This window comes from Hirsutella rhossiliensis (genome assembly GCF_020360975.1).
Source record: "Hirsutella rhossiliensis strain HR02 chromosome Unknown scaffold00008, whole genome shotgun sequence".
Classification (NCBI taxonomy): Eukaryota; Fungi; Ascomycota; class Sordariomycetes; order Hypocreales; family Ophiocordycipitaceae; genus Hirsutella; species Hirsutella rhossiliensis.
Genome location: NW_025408674.1, coordinates 1867287 through 1885351, shown reverse-complemented (window position 1 = coordinate 1885351; position 18065 = coordinate 1867287). Strand labels below are relative to the sequence as shown.

At 57.3% G+C, this 18065-nt stretch overlaps 6 protein-coding genes across 6 annotated transcripts; 2 read left to right on the top strand and 4 right to left on the bottom strand.

The window, feature by feature from the left end:
* Positions 1-2628: 2628 nt before the first annotated feature.
* HRG_07560 (endoribonuclease l-PSP domain-containing protein) lies at positions 2629-3221 on the top strand (the record flags this gene model as incomplete). The annotated part of the gene is made up of 3 exons (XM_044866031.1): positions 2629-2793; positions 2877-3034; positions 3155-3221. 3 exons carry the CDS (start codon positions 2629-2631, stop codon positions 3219-3221), a joined length of 390 nt encoding a protein of 129 aa, XP_044718995.1.
* Positions 3222-4105: 884 nt separating this feature from the next.
* On the bottom strand, positions 4106-5697 carry HRG_07559 (putative serine dehydratase domain-containing protein; the record flags this gene model as incomplete). Its single annotated transcript, XM_044866030.1, has 5 exons — positions 4106-4391; positions 4437-4693; positions 4757-5221; positions 5294-5428; positions 5497-5697. The coding sequence occupies 5 exons, from the start codon at positions 5695-5697 to the stop codon at positions 4106-4108; spliced, it is 1344 nt and encodes a 447-aa protein (XP_044718994.1).
* An 886-nt stretch (positions 5698-6583) lies between these two features.
* HRG_07558 (alpha/beta hydrolase fold domain-containing protein) lies at positions 6584-7696 on the top strand (the record flags this gene model as incomplete). Its single annotated transcript, XM_044866029.1, has 2 exons — positions 6584-6978; positions 7084-7696. 2 exons carry the CDS (start codon positions 6584-6586, stop codon positions 7694-7696), a joined length of 1008 nt encoding a protein of 335 aa, XP_044718993.1.
* A 344-nt stretch (positions 7697-8040) lies between these two features.
* Positions 8041-10213, bottom strand: HRG_07557 (sugar transporter domain-containing protein; the record flags this gene model as incomplete). Its single annotated transcript, XM_044866028.1, has 9 exons — positions 8041-8261; positions 8324-8352; positions 8428-8440; positions 8534-8815; positions 8877-9056; positions 9125-9564; positions 9623-9663; positions 9763-10088; positions 10165-10213. 9 exons carry the CDS (start codon positions 10211-10213, stop codon positions 8041-8043), a joined length of 1581 nt encoding a protein of 526 aa, XP_044718992.1.
* Positions 10214-11089: 876 nt separating this feature from the next.
* Positions 11090-13401, bottom strand: HRG_07556 (cid1 family poly A polymerase domain-containing protein; the record flags this gene model as incomplete). The annotated part of the gene is made up of 4 exons (XM_044866027.1): positions 11090-11383; positions 11474-12191; positions 12242-13307; positions 13359-13401. 4 exons carry the CDS (start codon positions 13399-13401, stop codon positions 11090-11092), a joined length of 2121 nt encoding a protein of 706 aa, XP_044718991.1.
* A 1054-nt stretch (positions 13402-14455) lies between these two features.
* HRG_07555 (uncharacterized protein) lies at positions 14456-15484 on the bottom strand (the record flags this gene model as incomplete). The annotated part of the gene is made up of 1 exon (XM_044866026.1): positions 14456-15484. The coding sequence occupies one exon, from the start codon at positions 15482-15484 to the stop codon at positions 14456-14458; it is 1029 nt and encodes a 342-aa protein (XP_044718990.1).
* Between the last annotated feature and the right edge of the window lie 2581 nt (positions 15485-18065).

Below are 18065 nucleotides of genomic sequence, written 5' to 3'. Positions count from 1 at the left end.
GCCTCTGTCTGCCGCTTTGTCCCTTCTTCCCATCCCACGGCTTGCCTCTTCTCCCCACCTGATGCCGCCCATCTACAGAAGCCCCCTTGACTTTGTGCCAAGAAACGGAGCCCGTCTGTATCTGGGAAACGCCACGTGGGCTCCACCGTTGCAACGCATCTCCTTGCCATTTGCTTGTTTGTGCTTCCCCAGCTGTCACTTCAGCTGTGCATGTTTGTATTCGTACCCGCAGATTGGCTAGTGCTGCATGCTGCAGAATTACAGTACATGGTCAGCCGAGATCTTTCCTCTGAGAGATAGACTGGCGAAGGCAGGGAACAACGTGCCTCTATTGACAGCCGCGTAGGTGACGCAGTTCGGGTTTACGCGTGGATCTGGGAGGAGTGATGATCCTCCAACTGGAGCGGGAACATGTAGACAAGGTGCGGGGTCCGGTTGCAGGCGCGATAGAAAGATATACTGTACCGAGTAGAGTAGAGGCTGTGGTGCTTCACTTGAAGCCTGCAGCTCACCCGCATCATCCATCTCCGCACCTCTCCGGGGGCCCTCTGCCACGCCAACTACTCCGTAGTGAAACCCCGGTCAAGGTGCCTGTCAGCCATGAATTGGAACGTGTCAGTGCAGTGATCGGACCGCTCCCGTATGTCGGCGCCGAACGTTCAAGGTCCACGTCGGGCACCTCGAAGCCCCGCGATATCGACCAGCAGAAGCCATCTATGCAAGGATTCCAGCCGAATCCTCCGGCCAAGTTCAAGGCCGACCACATCTTTAAACTGGAGGCCTCCAGTCACATGAAGCCATGGCTCTGTGAATGCCTATGCGACTTGCAGCAGTGAACCACCAATACCTGCTAGCCTCATCTCGACGTGAAAGCATCCGTAGGTAGTCCAGTATGATGCCGCCCTCTTGACTGGCCCTCGTCTTGACGGAATCTAATTAAAGGGCGCGGCCATGTTCCATCCATTTGGTCTTACTCTCCGTCCATTGACCCTGAAATGGTTCGTATGCGAGGAGGCGCGGGTACACGGCTGCGAACTGAAGCAGGACAAATCCGCCCAGCCAAGATCGATGATGCTAGACATATTAGCTTGCTTTCTCAACATTTCGAAGTTCGACTTACCTTTGGACATTGTAATGCTCGTCGACGAGAACATTGTTAGCCGAAAGGTCACCGTAAACAAGCACATGGGGCGCGACGTCAAGTTCGGGTTCCCAGTGCTTCTGTATGAGCTACATCTGCTGCTGGCACTCGGCCACTGTTCCCCCCGGGAACCTGGCCGGCCTTTGCGCGGACAGTTTTGCGATCAATCTTTTATCGGATCCCGTTGAGCGCCGTCCCTCATACAATTATGTTAGAGCACTTCATGAAACAAGAGGCGTTGGACGGACCAGGCTCGTGGTCACGGGCAAATTAAGACTCGCACTAGCAACACCACGAATCACCTGTCTGCGTTGCACTCAGAAGCTGGGCTAGAGTCGGACCAGTTCAAGAGGCTGCCGCCGGCCCAGCCGAGAGCCATGAAAGGTGTATGTAGCAGGTTGTCTGCCTTGGCATCGGAAAAACAAGCGGCTGAAAGAGGTCTATCCGGGCAGCGTCTATGCGGCGACGAATTTGTGCCTCACGGTCGACTAGAGGGCCGATGTGGGGATTTGTTGGGTTCTTAAGAACGCGAATACATATTCGGAGCTTTGAGCTGCTCTTCAGAGGATAGACGAGATACTCTCCGCCAGAGAGATATTCGATCCCTGTGCCAAGGGTAAAATGGCAAGGCGAGTCGATGATGATTGCTGCCAATGTGAGAATAGTGGTCAGGTCGGGTGTCAACGGCAGCGTCATGTTGTGAACCTCCATATCCATACAACTCGAAATTGGCACCAGACAGGCTGTGACACGAGGAAGACTTGACTCTAGATGCTACAGCCACATAATTAATTACGTTGGGGAAATGCTTCTCCGAAGAGTGCCGCAACTGTTGGACGGAGTCGGTCGCCAAGCGAAGGGAGGCCCGCGCCGCTCTTTCTGAAGACGTGGGTCACGCTCTAGCAACTACACTGGAACCACTTGCCGTTTCTTGAAATGGGGTCAAGGCTTTCAATCTTTCTCTTTCTAATGGAAGAGACAGAGTACAAAACGGTTGGAGGCATCTCCTGCTTGTTCGTTGCCACAGACGTCCATAGTAGCAATCACTTGGGGATACAGTACTAGACGGCCGGGGCATCTCAATCCAGTCAGGTCCTGTTGATTAGGGAGAAGCTTTTGCATCTGCCGAGGCCTTTTGGCTGGTTGATGGGGACAAGGCCTATCATGGACGGAATGCCTGCCGCTTTCTCAAGGCCCACCGGCTGCACCCTAGTTGTCCTGCAAAGGGCGTTAAGGCGGGGAATGGAGCCTGTCGGGCAAGCCCTTCTGAATTTGACGGCCAACTGTATGTACTTTGTAGAGGGGGGTGCAATATAATAATACCGGCAGTGCCCGGTTGCGTGTCAACCAGTGCCGGCTTGCCTGCGTCGATATCCGCATTGCCATTCAAAGCACGCCCATCGCCCAACTCGCTCCGGATTGTCTTCTTTCAGTCGGCCCTACAAGCTCGAGTCCGTTCCGCCTTTCCGAAGACTATAGTCGACATCATGGCTCCCAAAGGCTCAGCCGTCCACACGGACAAGGCCCCCAAGCCCCTCGCCGGCATCTACAGCCAGGCCATTGTGGCCAACGGCATGGTCTTTGTGTCCGGGGCCGTTCCCATGGACCCGCAGACGGGCAAGTTGATTGACGGCGACATCCAGGCCCATACCGTACGTTGCCGCCTCTAATCATCGCAAGCCCGCACGGCAGGCCGGAGGAGGCGGACACATCAGACTAACCGAGCGCGCTACAGCACCAATGCATCAAGAACCTGACAGCCATCCTCGAGGCGGCGGGCTCCAGCATCGACAAGGTCGTCAAAGTCAACGTCTTCCTGTCTAACATGGACGACTTTGTCAAGATGAACGAGGTCTACTCTACTTACTGGGGTGAAGTCAAGCCCTGCCGGACGTGAGTCTATCCCCAGTCGTCCCTCCCGTCCGGCCGTATCAGAGAATGCGTGGGCTGCATGAAGCGTCCGTAATCAAAGACGGAGCGGGCTGCATAACAATATGCTGATTGATTCGGTAGTTGCGTTGCCGTCAAAACGCTGCCGCTGGATACCGATGTCGAGATTGAGTGTACGGCTGTACTTTAGGGACAGACAAAGGCTCAACGACGCTTGAAGGCGGTGCCCCAAGCTCCACAAAGTACTGTTTCCAGCTTCGATAGAGTGACAAGGAAAGATTGTATTGTCCAGTGACCACTTCTTCCAACTCCAGTCTGGCCAGGCCGCGAGTTGCCCTACCTGCACATGAGCCTTTCAAGTGCGCAATATCATGCATGCACCAGACCGATTCGGCGACTGTGCTTACGTTCCATGCAACCCTCAGACGGGTGACGCAGTCTGCCACCTGCCGTGAACGAACATGGCGGCCTGACAGCCGAACAGACATAATACTGTATATACTTACTCCAGGCCTTTGCGGCACACTTGCCGATGTAATGCGGAAGACGGCGCCGCGGTCGGCCCAAGGTGGCTATGACCCCTCGCGAGGAGGAAGCCTGTGTGCCAGTTCAAGTTCGGATAGGGGAGCGAAGAGATGGAACATATACGGCTTCGAGTAATTCGTATTCAAATGTCAGATTTGCTCCGACGAGGGAGTATTGACAAAGTCCATCTTACTGTGTAAGCTGATGCATGTCCACGATCGAGTGAGAAAAGGGGGTGACAGTGCTCGCATGAAGGTCAAACCCACCCCCTCGTACTCACTCGTATTTCGCAGATACATGAAGAAACGTATGCTCGGATACGCCCATGCACATATACGGACCGCATTATGCCGCCTCAAGTGAAGCATCCTTGGGGGAAGACTGGAGTAAGACGGAATCGTTGCATGCTCAACCCTCCACCCCCAACCGCTCCCAAGGATGGATCGATGCACGCCCTGACTCAACGTGGGGGTCTTGATGCATTCGTCCATCACATTGCTGCCAGTCGGTGTCACATGGAGACGCAGCTGCGTCTTGGCCTCTCCATCCCTACCAGCCCTTGGCCCGGGGCCAGATGTCGACAATCTCGTCCTCCTTGCCGGCCCTGCCTTGGTCCACGACAAAGTACCACCCATAGTGGCTGCTGGTGATGCAGGCGTGGTTGGGCCACAGCCGGACCCTTTGGCCCACCTCGACCATGCCCTGCTCCGGCGTCGGGCCGGGCTTGTCGGTCTGACTGCGCGTCCACGTCAGGATCCCGTGCTCCTGGGAGAAGCGGCCGACGACCCAGCCCTGGAAGTCCTCGACGTCCCCGGCCGGCATGTCGACGCCCGGCCTGCCCCACGGGGTCAGCATCGCCATGCCCTTGTACGCCTTGCACGGCTCGCGGCCCAGGGCCAGCAGGCCGGCGCCGATCAGGACCTCGGCGGTCCCGTCTGCGCCTCGCTCAGGGTAGACGCTGTGCACCTCGGCGAGGACAGTCAACGCAATATCACCCCACGACAGCCGCGAGGAGGAGAGGCTATGCGCGGCCAGCTGCTGCAGGTCCAGCGTGGGATAGACGCCGGCATGGATTTCGACGGTGTGGCCCTCATCCTTGACGGCGTCGAAGAGGGCCGCGAGCGAGGCCGCCTCGGCCTGCAGCTCGGGAGTGACGTCCTGCCGGTCCTCTCCCTCGGCGGCGCTAACAATGCTCTGCACCGACAAGGCCGTCGGCGATGCCCCTGCAGACAGGGTCAGCCGAGACAACTCGGACACGCCCTTGTCCGCCGCTCTCGCTCGTAGACAGTCGGCGCCGTCCCGCATGGCGCTGATCTCTGCCTTCATCATCTTGAGGGCGGCCACCCGGCTGTCCCCCCCGTAGGAGTGGCCTGCGTGCGAGTACAAGCCAGCGAGGCACATGTCCCCCTGCTTGTGCGCCTCGAGGGCAGCGTCGGCGAGCTCGAGGAAGCGAGCGCTGTCTGCGACGACCCCCGCGCGCCGACCGCCCATGTCGATCTTGATGAGGGCATCGGGCACAAAGCCCGACTGCTGGCGGAGGCGCGACACGACGGGTAGCTGGGCGGGGTCATCTAGCAAGACGGAGACGCTGCCCGGACCGAGCGACTGGGCCACGGCGGCTAGGCGAGGCACTGCGTTTTGGCCAACGGGGAGGCCGTAGAGAACCTAGGAGTCCATGATAAGCACACGTATTAAACTCCTCGGAGGGGGGAGGCGTGTGAAGCGAGACCGTCGTACATTCACCCGTCTTCCCTGGCTTCGATACTCGGTTAGGGCGGGTAGTAGAAACTCGGCCTCGGCCAGGGTCGACACGATGAGGTTGGCGGGCCGGGCGGCATCGGCTCCAACCTGGAGCCGAGCCAGCTCGACCGTCTATGCTGCCGTCGACCACGGTTAGCCCCCTCGAATGGCGCCCGAACCCGAGTCGCGGAGCAATGGACCTTGTGCGTCTTGACGTGGGCTCTCCAGGACAGCTTCAGCCTATCGCACGCCTGCAGCATGCGCTCGCAATTGCGCCGCGCCGCGGCGACATCGATGATGACGGCCGGCGTCGGGATGTTGCGGATGGACTGGCCCACGTAGGTGGCCTTGAGCGCGGCCTTGGGCGACACCGGGTAGAAGGCGGCGGCGGGAGAAGACATGTCGGGAGGAGAAGGGGAGGATCGGCCGTTGTCGATTTTGTCTCTCAGGATAAGCAGATAGAGATGATTGTTCCTTTCCTTTTTGAACCCGTGGACTCTCCGGGATGCAACTCACTCGTCAGATACACGGGCAGTCTGTCGGGGATGGCTGCTTCTCGGCAGCGGGCTCACGAGGGTACAGTAGGCACTTGATATGAGCGGAGCGGAGCTGACATCGGCGAACCAACCATGAGTAACACAGCCTCATGACTCGCTTGGTGTACATGGTGCTCCAGACGGCGGGTAACGAGCGCTGGGTGCCATCTCATATTCCAAGCTCACCCCCCACAAAAAGCGTTAAACATCGGGGCATCCCATACACACACTCGTGCGGGGAGCGGCACTCTTTAGACTTCAATAGTTGGAGAGCGCCGAGATGAATGGACTAGCGTCTCGACCGTGGCTCTGTTTCGCAAGGAGGAGCCGCTGGACCGGACAGGCGCATCGAGGAGGCTCAACCTTGGGGAGAGTGAATCTCAGACATCGATGATGGACAAGCATAAGCCCTGCTCGCTGTGTCCACCGACCCCAGCCTTCAGAAGGTCCATTGCTGTAAGCATAACGGGCCGTAGCATCGTACAAGCACGCGGCCGGCCGTCATGAGCACCCACAATGCGACGCTCGGTTTGGCTGCGACGCAGAAGCTGGAGACGGCTCCGCCTCGAGTAAGTTCAAACCACCTGATAGGGGGGCACGGGGGGACGGGGGGACTGGGATGCCATTATGGGCGCTATTCCCTCGCCGATAGAGGACCCCCATTCACCGTCCTCCCCTTCCTTTCTCTTTTGCGCCATATCTCTCGCCTTGGACGGACGAGCGCCAGTAGAGATTGATAAAACCGCCCGCCATGTCGGAGCCTCCGTTTCCCCTCCACCCTTCCATCGTCAACCGCATCGACGCCGAGTACGCCGCCTTTTATAGCCAGCACATCGCCGATAAACAGCAGGTCCACCTTCAGCCCGTCGCCGCATCCCGTGCTAGCGGCGTCCTCATCCCCGGCGCCGGCCCGCTGGTCCCCGTCGCTAAGACCGCCGACTACGCCGTTCAGCGGACCGAGACTTCCGGTCCGGATGTCCGGGTCCGCTGCTTTACCCCGGACGGCCCGCAGCCCGCCTCTGGCTGGCCCGTGCTGCTCTACTACCACGGCGGCGGCTGGGTGCTCGGCAACATCGAGACGGAGAATGTCGTCGCCACCAATATATGTGCCCGGGCCAAGTGCGTCGTCATGACGGCCGATTATAGGTACGTCTTCCTTCTTTTTTTTTCCTTGCGCACATCTTGGAGACGGATCGAGAGGAGACTAACACGTCGTCCCATCCGTATATGAGGACGAAACGCATACGGCAGACTAGCACCCGAGAATCCCTTCCCCGCTGCTGTCGACGACGCCTGGGAGGTGGCGCTTTGGGCCCTCGGCCCAGCCAAGGATCTTCTCGGACTCGACACATATCGTATGGCCACAGGCGGCTCTTCGGCGGGTGGCAACCTGGCAGCAATCATGTGCCAGCGCGCGGCGGCTCGAGGCGGCTCGCCTGCCTTTCGCCTACAACTTCTCTCAGTGCCCGTCATGGACAACACGGCCGACACGTCCAACAACCCATCGTGGGCCGAGAACCAACACGCCCCGGCCCTGCCAGCAGCCAAGATGCTCTGGTACCGCCACCACTACCTGCCCAACCGCAGCGACTGGCCCCGCCCTGAAGCGAGCCCCCTGTTCTGGCAAGGCGACTGGTCCGGCCTACCGCCCGCCGTTATCGTCCTCGGCGAATGCGACGTGCTGCGGCACGAGGGGGAGCAGTTTGGGGAAAAGCTGGCCAAGGCGGGCGTCCAGACCCAGGTTCACGTCCTCGAGGGCCAGCCGCATCCGTTCCTCGCCATGGATGGCGCCCTCGAGGACGGCAGGCGTGCCATTACCTGGTTCTGCGAGGCCATGTTGACTGCAATGTACGGACCGCAATAGTCTGGGTGGACCGGTGCGCCTATTCCCCTTAAGAAAGGGATGGGGTGTGCCGTCAACATGGCTCATGAAGGTTCAGATCTGCCCCCCCCCCCCAAGGACATAAGACTTGAGGAAGAGAGCCGAGGACTTGTACATGACATCCAAAAATGCATAGGATATGCAGGAATATCAGGCCCGACCCCGGGTGAGGGGCCAAATCATACATTCTCAGAGATCTGACAATGCCTGCTTGGCTTTTGATATGTGCGATAGATCCCCTGCGACAGACACAATCAGCCATGTCGCAGCATTCCAAGGCAGAGGCCGCTGCCGCCCAGTCACACGGAGAAGCACGCCTTCCGCCCTCACGGCGTCTCCGGCCGCTCGCATATGTCCGGTGACTGATGCATCTTGGCCGCCGATTCCGTCTCCAACCGCATCTCCAGCTCCTCCAGGCGGCTGTGAACCGGTTTGCCGCGCTTCCACGCCGGCACGCCCGAGTCGAACACGTCGTCCATCTCCTCCAGCGTGTAGCCCTTTGTCTCGTGCGCCGCGAGGAACATGTGGAAGAAGGCGGCGGCGTTGACTGACATGAGTTACTCGTCAGCTGTCAGGTCGCGAGGAAGCTCAAAGGGAGGCTAGACAGACAGGATCCGAACAGGTAGTAAGTTCTATAGCTGTGCACACACGGAGCGTCAGCCAATGGTGTCATGCTCGAGATTGGAAAGAATGAGGGAGAGCCGCCTCCTTACTTGGCATGCCACACTCGAACAGCATCACGACGTTAATACCTCTATACTTTTTCGATTCAAGTCTGCAATGCACCGCGCTGGGGGCCGCGGGGAGGGGAGCACGTACGAAGCGGAGGGACGACAAAGGCCAGCACCATGTTGAAGAGCCAATTGGTCGCGGTGCTGATGGACACAGCCTTGGCTCGGATCCTCGACGGGAAGATCTCGGCAGGGTACGTCCACGACGTTGGGCCCCAGGTGGTGGCAAAGGTAGCGACGAAGAGATACGAGCAGGCGACGATGGCACACGAGGCCTGGCGGTTGTGCGCAACGATCCACGTCGTGTCCTTGTTCTGACCAGTCCTCGTTTCTGGCGTATTTGGTCGACCATAGTATTGTTGCACGGCCCCTGGTGGCCGGGAGGGATCTCGTCAGCTCAACGAGGAGAAAGGATAAGGGGGGTCTCTTACCGGAAATAAAGAGCCAAGTCATCATGAGAAACGACCCGACCACGAGCGCCGGGCGTCGGCCCCATTTGTCGAGAAAGAGAATCGCAGGCAGCGTCAGAACGACGTTGATGATATACTGGATCGAGGCAGTCAGGAGCGGCGATGCGATGCCAGCGCCCTCCATGACATAGACAATGTAATCTGCCGCCATAAGAAGCGACCGCCCCCAGGTGTTAGCAGAAGAGCAGAGATCCTTCGGGGACACGTACACATCATGATGTTCATGCCGCACAGCTGACTCCAAGCCTGGATGCTCATGCCCAGGACCACGCGCTTGAGCATGCGCCTCCGCAGCAGCGCTGCGAAGCTGCTCTCGGCCTGCTCGCGCTCGAGGCGCAGCGCGTCCTCGATCTCACGATACTGCGCCAGCACGCGCCGGTCGCGGGCGTCACCGTCGCCATGTAGGTCCGCCAGCACTGCCAGTGCCTCGGCCCAGCGGTCCTGCGACGCCAGCCACCGCGGGCTGTGCGGGCAGAAGAAGAGGCCGACGAGCAGCACGCACCCGGGCACCGTCTGCACCCCCCACGGGATCCGGAACGCCACCGTTGGCTGCTTCGGATCACCGGGTCCTCCGCCAATGCTCTCGGCCACGCCGTACTGGATAAAGTATTGGATGAGGATACCCCAGGTGATGGCCCATTGCTGCAGGCTGCGTCATGAAAGCTTTGTCAGGACTTAGCCGCCTGCCCCTTATCTGGTCAACGTACCTGACGACCCTGCCGCGTATCTCCTTGGGAGCAATCTCGGACTGCTCTTAGTGATCAGCGGCATCGCGTCTCATCATTCGCGAGACAAAAAGGAGGAGAGGAGATCAAGGGACAACTTGACTGCAAGGTTCTTCACGCACCTGATAGATGGGCACAACTGAGCTCGCAATGCCAACGCACAAGCCGGCCGTCGTCCGTCCCGCACACAGCATGGCAATGTTCTGCGAGGCACACTGAATCAGGCTGCCCACGATCCAAAAAACGCAGCCAATCTGCAGCGAAACCTTGCGCGACAACCTGTCGGCAAGAAACGACGACATCAACGACCCGACCAACGACCCAGCCGGCATCGACGCCGTGATGGCCCCCTGGACATACGAGACCGGGTTCCCAAAATATTGCTTGTATGCCTGCGTGCCGATGACGCCCGACATGGACGAAATGTCGAAGCCGAACAGCCCGCCGCCTGCGTGGATGAGAGCACCTGCCCGTTAGCCGCGCTTGCTGCGGTCGTTTGGGTAGAGGAGCACGAGGAAACTTGCCTATGGCGGCGAAGGAGCAAATGACATAGACGTTGGTGGCTCGACGCATCGCGGCGTTGATTCTGAGTGAAGAGCGCCCCAGCAGAGGGCGAATGGGCCCCTCCCTTCCCCTCCTCCCCGGCCAGCAGGATGCGAGCGCTGGCACTCTTGAATGCTTCGCGGCACCCACAGAGTTCAGGGCCGGCGTGAGCAAGACGTGAAGCTAGCGGGCTCTGACTTCCATCCGACATGAAGCGGCCGGCCAGTGGACTCGTTCCGCCTAACTCAAATTCACCCCTCGGCCCAATCGCCATCGCTTGGCACGCCGAGCAAGATTCGTCGTCGTCATGAAACTGTTGCAATCGATCATGGTGCGGGCGCCGCGGCCCATCATCCTTTCCTCTCCACATCCCCGCATCACGCGGATCCTGCAGTGAGAAAAGGGGGTGGCGCTTGCCACCGAGAACCCAAGTCAAAATGCGGCCAAGGCCGAATTTGCTTGCTGGTAGGCTCATTTCAGTCGACGAACAAGAGACGCTGTCACAGTCGTCCTTGTCCGTGCATCAGTTAGTTTCCTATCTCCAGAAAGAAGTTAGTCAACTCGTTGGCCAGTATGCAGGTGTCCACAACGAGAGATCCATGTCACTGCAATGTTAGCAGTCGCCTCGAGGCGCCAAAGGACAAACAATCCATTTTCTTATGGGCCGCTCGGCCACGTTGTCGGATGAGTTCCCAGGAGCCAGGACCCAGGACAGGTAGCCGTGCCATGGCAGCAAAGAGTGCTAGTCGTGATGATTCGTTACGATACAATAACGACTCCAGTCGCCCGAGCCGTCATCTAAGTCCCCTCAACACAAAATGTCTTCCGTCCCTATGGAAATGCCGGGGTGATGACCCTGAACGCCGTGGTATCTCTGGGGTTGAGCAAAGGAGGCAAAGGATGCTTCTAATCCTGGTCCGAGCAAGGTCCGATGGTCTCTTGATGGACGTGTTTTAGGTACTTTCGCTGCAGGCGAAAGGACGAGTAGTTGCCCTTCAAAATGACGTCGAGAATGCCACCTCGGTCAGGGTGTCGCTTGATATATTTCATGCGATCACGCAAGTCGTGAAAGGCGTCGTAGAACCGGTCCAAAATAGCCTCCGTGTTGGACGAACCACCCGCAATATCATTGCCGGGATTGTTGGGGTCAATGATAGAGAGGCGGTTGGTGTTCCTGTAAGTAAAGGTCGAGACCGCCGACTAGACAAGGTGGCTGATGAGCCGCACATTCGGCAGGACGAAGACAAACAAAGCCTTGCCTTGGCGACTAGGGCGGGGGAGCTGACTGACCTTTCGCACATAACCCACGGTTCCCTTGAGAGAGATGGCATTGGTCTTGTGGCGGAAATGACAGCCATACAGTTCGAAAAAGTCGAGCAGCAAAAGGCCGAGGTGCTCTTCGTCGGTGACTCCACGGCCCTGAAGCTGCGGCATGGTCTGCAGCATGCTGACGACGAGACAGATGACGGAGAACCCACCAATGCCGCCGTTGACGGGCTCGTTGAGACCTCGCATGAGGAGAAAGTGCTTGACAATAGTGACAAGAATGGGCATGGTCGGATACTCGAGCTTCCACTGCAGGAAGGTGTCAACGGCCTTGACGCCTCCCATGTTCTCGAAAGACACGTCGACTTTGAGGCCGGTGAGCTTGTCCACAAATTTGACCAAAGGAATGCGCGCATGAGCAATGACGGTGACCGAGGCAACATCGGCGACTCCCTGGGACACAAGGAGCTTCTGGAACTTGTACAGCCAGCTCTTTGCGGCGAGATAGGTCGGCGGGCCGCCTTTGATGAAGCTTGCCGAGCAAACGACAAGGTCCATGTCTGCGGTTGGGAGATAGAGGCCGGACATGAATGATCCGAAAGGATACACATGAGCAGAGGCAAAGTTGCGCCCGTCGCGTTGCATGGCCCTTTTGAGGTGCTCTACAAGGTTGGTTCTGATGCGTTGCTCAAACTCCCTGGGACGAACAAACTCGTAGAAGCCCAGGATCTCTTTGTGCAGTCTTTTCAAAAGGTTAGTTGGGGGGGAGAATCACAGCACGCAGCTACATACCGGACAGTCATGGTGTCCGCGGCAGAGGAGCCGACGGCTCTCCAAGGGCAAGCCTCTTCGCCGTCCTTGGGCTGCCATTCCGGAACAAGGGCACCCTTGCTAGGCCTCAAGCTGCCCTTTTTGAGCTGGCCGTAGTCGGGGGGTTTGATTTCGTCGTCAAATGTACGCTTGCGTGAACCGAGAGGGCCGGAAGCATCCCGCGTCGATTTGGTGTCAGTTACAGCGCTCGACGTGTTCTTGCCGGCATCTGGGTGATCGGTTCGCGGGAGAGGGGGGGGGCGCGGAGGCAGGCTGATTGGAGGGGGAGGCCGGTTGTCTTCTTCGTCGCTGGAGTCAAAGGAGATGAAGTTTTCAGCCTCGGGAGGCGCGTCGGTGTTTGGCTGGACGTCCTCGACGCGCGCTTTGCGGATGAGCTTGACCATGTCCTTTTTCTTGCGCGTGCCCTCGTCAGGGCACGGCAGTGCGGTGTAGGGGTCAGGATTGGACCACTTGGGCACGGTGTCGGCAGCGTCGTCGACCTTGGCTTGGGTGCGTGCGCGTTTCGGGGCTGGGTTCTCTATCCCCGACTGAGACGACTGCGACGACATTTCCATGGCGATCTCTTCGTCGTCGGACATTTCGTCGACGTTTCGGAACTTTGCGCTGGCCATAGTGTCGAAGATGCGTTGCCCGGGAAGGCGAAACGTGTCGCCCGAGATGAGAGCACGCTCCGAGGGATGGGGGGGGGGCTGCCAGCGCGGGCGTCCGGGCTTTCGCGGGGGTCCTCCACGACGTTCGCCACGGCGGCCCGAGGGCGGGTGGGTGGCAGGCGGGAAGGTGAAGGGGGCTACATGGAGAGGCTGATCCACACGAAAGGTGAAGTCGCTCTGGGGGAGCTGGGGACGATAGACGTCGGCAGGAGGGGCACGGTAGGCGTCGCCGGGGCGGCCATAGCCGGAGCCGCGATGAGAGTCGTAGCCTGAGCCGCGATGAGAATCCTGGCCTGAGCCGCGATGAGAATCGTAGCCTTGACGACGATCGTCTCGGTCGCGACGGTCGCTGGATGGGCGCCAGCTGTCGTAAGAGCCTGGGGGCGAGGGGCCTCTGCGCGGAGAGGGAGGACGGTAGCAGTCAGTGCCGCGGTCTCTGCCGTCGGCGCGCCACGAGTCGCTGCGCGACATGTTGTATGAGGTCGCTTGGGGCAACGTTTGTGGAGGTTGCAAGAACGTGCAATGAATCTCGTGGCGCGCGCGAAAAGAAATAAATGGCCGCTTGCGGCAGTGAAAAAGAGTGGCAGCTGCCTCGGCCAATCGCCGGCCCGGCAAACGGCGGGGTGTCTTTGTCAGCCACGATTACCCTTTGCCACCCTTGAGCAGGCGGCACACTGAGCGTGGCCCCGTACTGTAGAGGCGCTAGTAGAGCATGACGTCGGCTACCACTGCTGGCAGCGCCCTGCCTCCAAGTACGAAGTACCTCCAGGGATTAGCCGCAGGTACCTGGTTAAGCACAACCCACAAGGATTACTGTACAAAGACCCTTGTAGAGACGTGCCTCATTATGACATAGAGATAAGGTAGGTAGAGATACCCAACTTTGCATAATTCAAGTACATATACTTCTTCCCTATCAGGCCAGTATTTAACTGCAAGTTCCACTTTCCCTAAGCACTTTCCGTTAAGCAGCACGGGCAGCTCGTCAAGCCAATTAGCTTTATAATCGAAGTTTAGTCGGTCCATTCGGAGTAGGTAGTCCGGGATAAAATACCCTAACAGAAATTGTATCTGGCAGCTACTTCATTTTTACGGCCAATCACCGTCTCATATCTGGGACTGCACTTAGAAGGGTCTTTGTAATCTTAGTGGGGCTTCACCCTAGTGTTATAAATCCTAGTACGTATGGCCTAGGCAAAATGTTTCTCGGGTAAGGTATCACGCTTCTCGGAGGTTCTTAACTAATGATCTCGGCATATAGGTGTTCACTGGCATAGACCCCTTGTCGCATTTCAAGCCAGCCCGGAATGATTATTCGTGACGTGGCGATATCACAACGCAACACCTGCTACGTAAACAGGCAGCAAGCCTCTCTCATTTGTGTATAGAGAGAGGCACAATTCCGGGCGTTTGTTCACTCACGGTAATTCTCGATCCACTGCCTAAAGCCATCTCTGGCCTATGTGAAGCCACTTATCTGACACTTAACCTGCCTGTTGTGGGACGCGGCTATCTTCGCATCCCGTCAATCAACTCCCATGCAGTTTGGCGCGGTAGTGAAAGTGTGACTCTCTTGTGTCGAGCTGGCAGCAGACATCCGCCTTGCGTACCTGTCGCCGCGCATCGTGCCCAACCACACAACCGTACCAGCATGCACATGCTCCATAGCCTTGGCGAGGATGGGACTAAGTAAGGCAATTTGCTCGAGCACAGCTGCCAGCCTTTTCTCATATTCGTGGAAGATCCGCACCACTTGGTCCATGGCATGCGGCAGGCTCAGCGGGACCTGTGACTGGCGCTGGAGGATCTTGACGATGTTGGTGTACTCGCAGATTTCCGAGTGCTCTCCGTTGATTTTGTAGAGATCAGCCAACAGTCCCATGCAGGTACCGGAATAGATTAAGGCGCGCCGGAAGACTTGCGGCCTGGACGTGCTAATCTGTACTAGGCTTTCCGCGAGTGCTGGCACGGCGAACGCGATAATACAGTATTCCACTCCCATGTAGACGTTCGTCGCCCTGGACTCCAAGTACTCCTCGACTGATACCTTGCGTTGCTCAGCTTCTATCGCCCGGAGAACTAGAGTAGACTCTAGGTAACGGTTGGCCTCTGCGCGCAGGATATGCAAGGCCTCACGATTCCAACACGGGTTGGTATAGAGCCTTAGCATCGAGTCGAACCTTGCGTCCCCGATAGGCGACCCCGCCACTATAGCCCGGTATTTACTGACCAGGTCGGACACGATCGCCGTATCTGTGGTGTTATCTATGAGGTCGTCGATAAAAACTCCAGCTGAGAACATGTCTGCAACTATCTTAAGTCGCTCTAGATCCCCATCGGGGTAGATGTGAGCCACGTAGGAACCCCCACAGGCTGCGAAGGCGCCGCGTCGGGAGACCTCTTGGGTCGCCGCCAGTTTGTACAGCCAGCGTGCACAACTCTTCTCGGAGTATTCGAAGAGTTGGACGTACGCGAAATGTCTCCGGCTTGAAAACTGGGTGGGCAGCACTGGTGCGGTGTACTCGATATCGGCCAGCTCGTCGTTGGCTGCCATGGTTTCGCTGTCGTTGCTCCCCGACTCTTGAAAGACGAATCCGGGCCGTTTAGCAATATAAATGCGAGCGTTCCGGGCAACAAGAGCAGAGAATTGCATGGTAATGGTTATATTCGACCTGAGCTTCCTTTTATAAGTCTACCAAGACAAGCAAAACATTACGTGTGCGTCGAAACAGATTCGCCGATTCCGCACCGCCGCGACGGGGTTCTTGAAGAGGATCAGCTCCAGTCGGTCCAATTTCCCGAGACTCCCGACACCGGGTTTACTTCCAGGCCGAGGTGTACTGGCTTATGCTGGCTTGTCCTCGGCCAGAATCTGGAGGAGAGCAAAGCATGCATCCGCGCCCAGTTCGACTCCATCTGGGAGTCTGGTAGGCTAGCAACTGGGCCTCAATTGGACTTCGTTAACGTAAACACTAAAGGCATGCTTCGACAGGGGGTGCACACCGGAACCGGAGCCATGCTGACAGACATAAAAGCTTAATTCGTAGCATACAAGGGTCCGTATCTCCAACACAGCGCGGAGGTTTTGCCGGCTATTACTAGCTCTTTGCAACGAGAGGATCTGGAGATTCATGTTCGTCATGTGCGGACTCAAGGCGAGTCGAGTCAGGCTGGCGGGCGCACCGAGGACTTCAGCAAATCGACGAGCACATATGTAGAGCGATTCCTAGGTGACGATGATTTCTGTCTCCGTCTTACTTGCCCCTGCTCTTCGTCCTCTTCCTCTTGCGGACGAGCGGAATCATGCAGCGCTCCCAAAGGTGTGACTGCATTTTGTCCTAGACTATGTACCATTAGTGTAGTTTGTGGTTTTTGGACTAAACCGATAGTGTGGTCCGACCGCAATGGACTTGAGTGACCTCAATGACTGGTCAGCGTATCCGATTTGGCGGTGCTTCCACGCTTGGCTTTACTGGAGATGCTGAATAGGACCGCTTGCTTATTAGTGGCAGAGTGGAGTTGTGTTGCTGGACATTCGCTTTGCGCTAGCGGCGCTGCGTCGCCCTTGTGCAAAAGACTGGACGTGCTCGCACTTGAGCACTTGACGAGAATATGGGGCGTACTGGCTGGCCGGTTATGCGCCGCTCTAGTGACTTGCGGTCTCTTTCGGATACCCTCTCGTGCTGGTAGTATCGTGTAACGTTAAAGACGTCTTCTAGTCGCAGCTTAGAGAGCGCGCCTTCTTCGTCCCGATCCGTACCCGCCGGTTGGACCCTCGGCGGGGCGCCTTATTCGGGGGCCAACTTAGCTTCGTGTCTCCACTAATAAGCCGGGCCCAAAAGGCGTGGGAATGGGTTGATTGGCACCAGGTGCGGACGCCCTTTAGTAAGCGCTGACGGAGTCTCCGTACAGGCAAAAGTGATCATGTGCCCGTCGGCTGGGCTCCGTGGATATAACCTTCAGGTCCATCGACTCCACTGAATCCACCGGCGGCGCCAGTGGAGTGGATTGGAGCAATGCTGTCCTTGTTCTGAAACCCGACAGGCCCGGACGAATCGTGACGCGGTTTAAAAAGGAGGCTCTTGGGGTTCGATATCCCAACTTCAAAAACAGGAAACAATCTTGCTACCGCATCACAAGTTGAGAATATACTATTCTCCCATCTTGGGCACACAAATCATGATCAATTGTCTTCGGCTTGCCCTTGAGTGGCTCCGTCTTGCTTGGAGCCATTCAACTACCTTTGTGCTCCTCTGGCTTCTCTATGCGGCTCTTCTCGCTTTATACCGGCTTACTCTGCACCCCCTTGCCAAGTTTCCGGGCCCGATGATGACGAAAACGTCCTACTTTTATGAGTTTTGGTTTGATGTCATACTCCGTGGACGCTATACCCGCGAGATTGCCAGACTCCACGAAATATATGGTAACGTGTTGGATAAAATCATGTAATGCATGTGGGGCTGATGGTTTAAAGGTCCAATCGTGCGAATAAATCCGGATGAACTACACTGCAACGACCCCAAGTTTGTGGACATTATTTATGCTTTTGGGCACAAGAGGCGAGATAAGGCATCCCATTTCTTGGCTGGATTTCCAGCAAGGTATGTAATTTGTCCAAGGTCGCCTGTCCCCAACTCGACATCCAAGAAGTTCGGCCTTCTGCTGGGGTTTTTTTTTTACTCTTGATATCGCGAGGCATGACCGCTAAAATCTCATTCTCTGGAGTTTGGAATTGGTTGGTTCTCCATGTCTTCTGTTCAGGAATCGGCTAGATTGACTCAAACCACCTTCAGTCAACTTTTGCTACGGCGAGCCATACGCAGCATCAAGTTCGTCGAGCGGCAATCAGTAAATGTTTTTCTCGAACACAGATCTTGAAGCTTGAGGACTCAATACATGAAAAGTCCCAGCGACTATGCGACGAACTCTTGAAGTGTCGGGGTCAGGGCCCATTCGAGGCCATAGCACCGTACTACTGCTTTTCAGCAGACATTATTACAGAGTACTCCTTCGGCAGCAACGACGGCTTTATGGAACAACGTGGTCAGGAATTGAATCTCAAAACAGCCTTTCACACCGCGAGAGGCTTGGTGCACATAACTAGACACTGTCCGTGTCTAGCCAACCTCATGCAT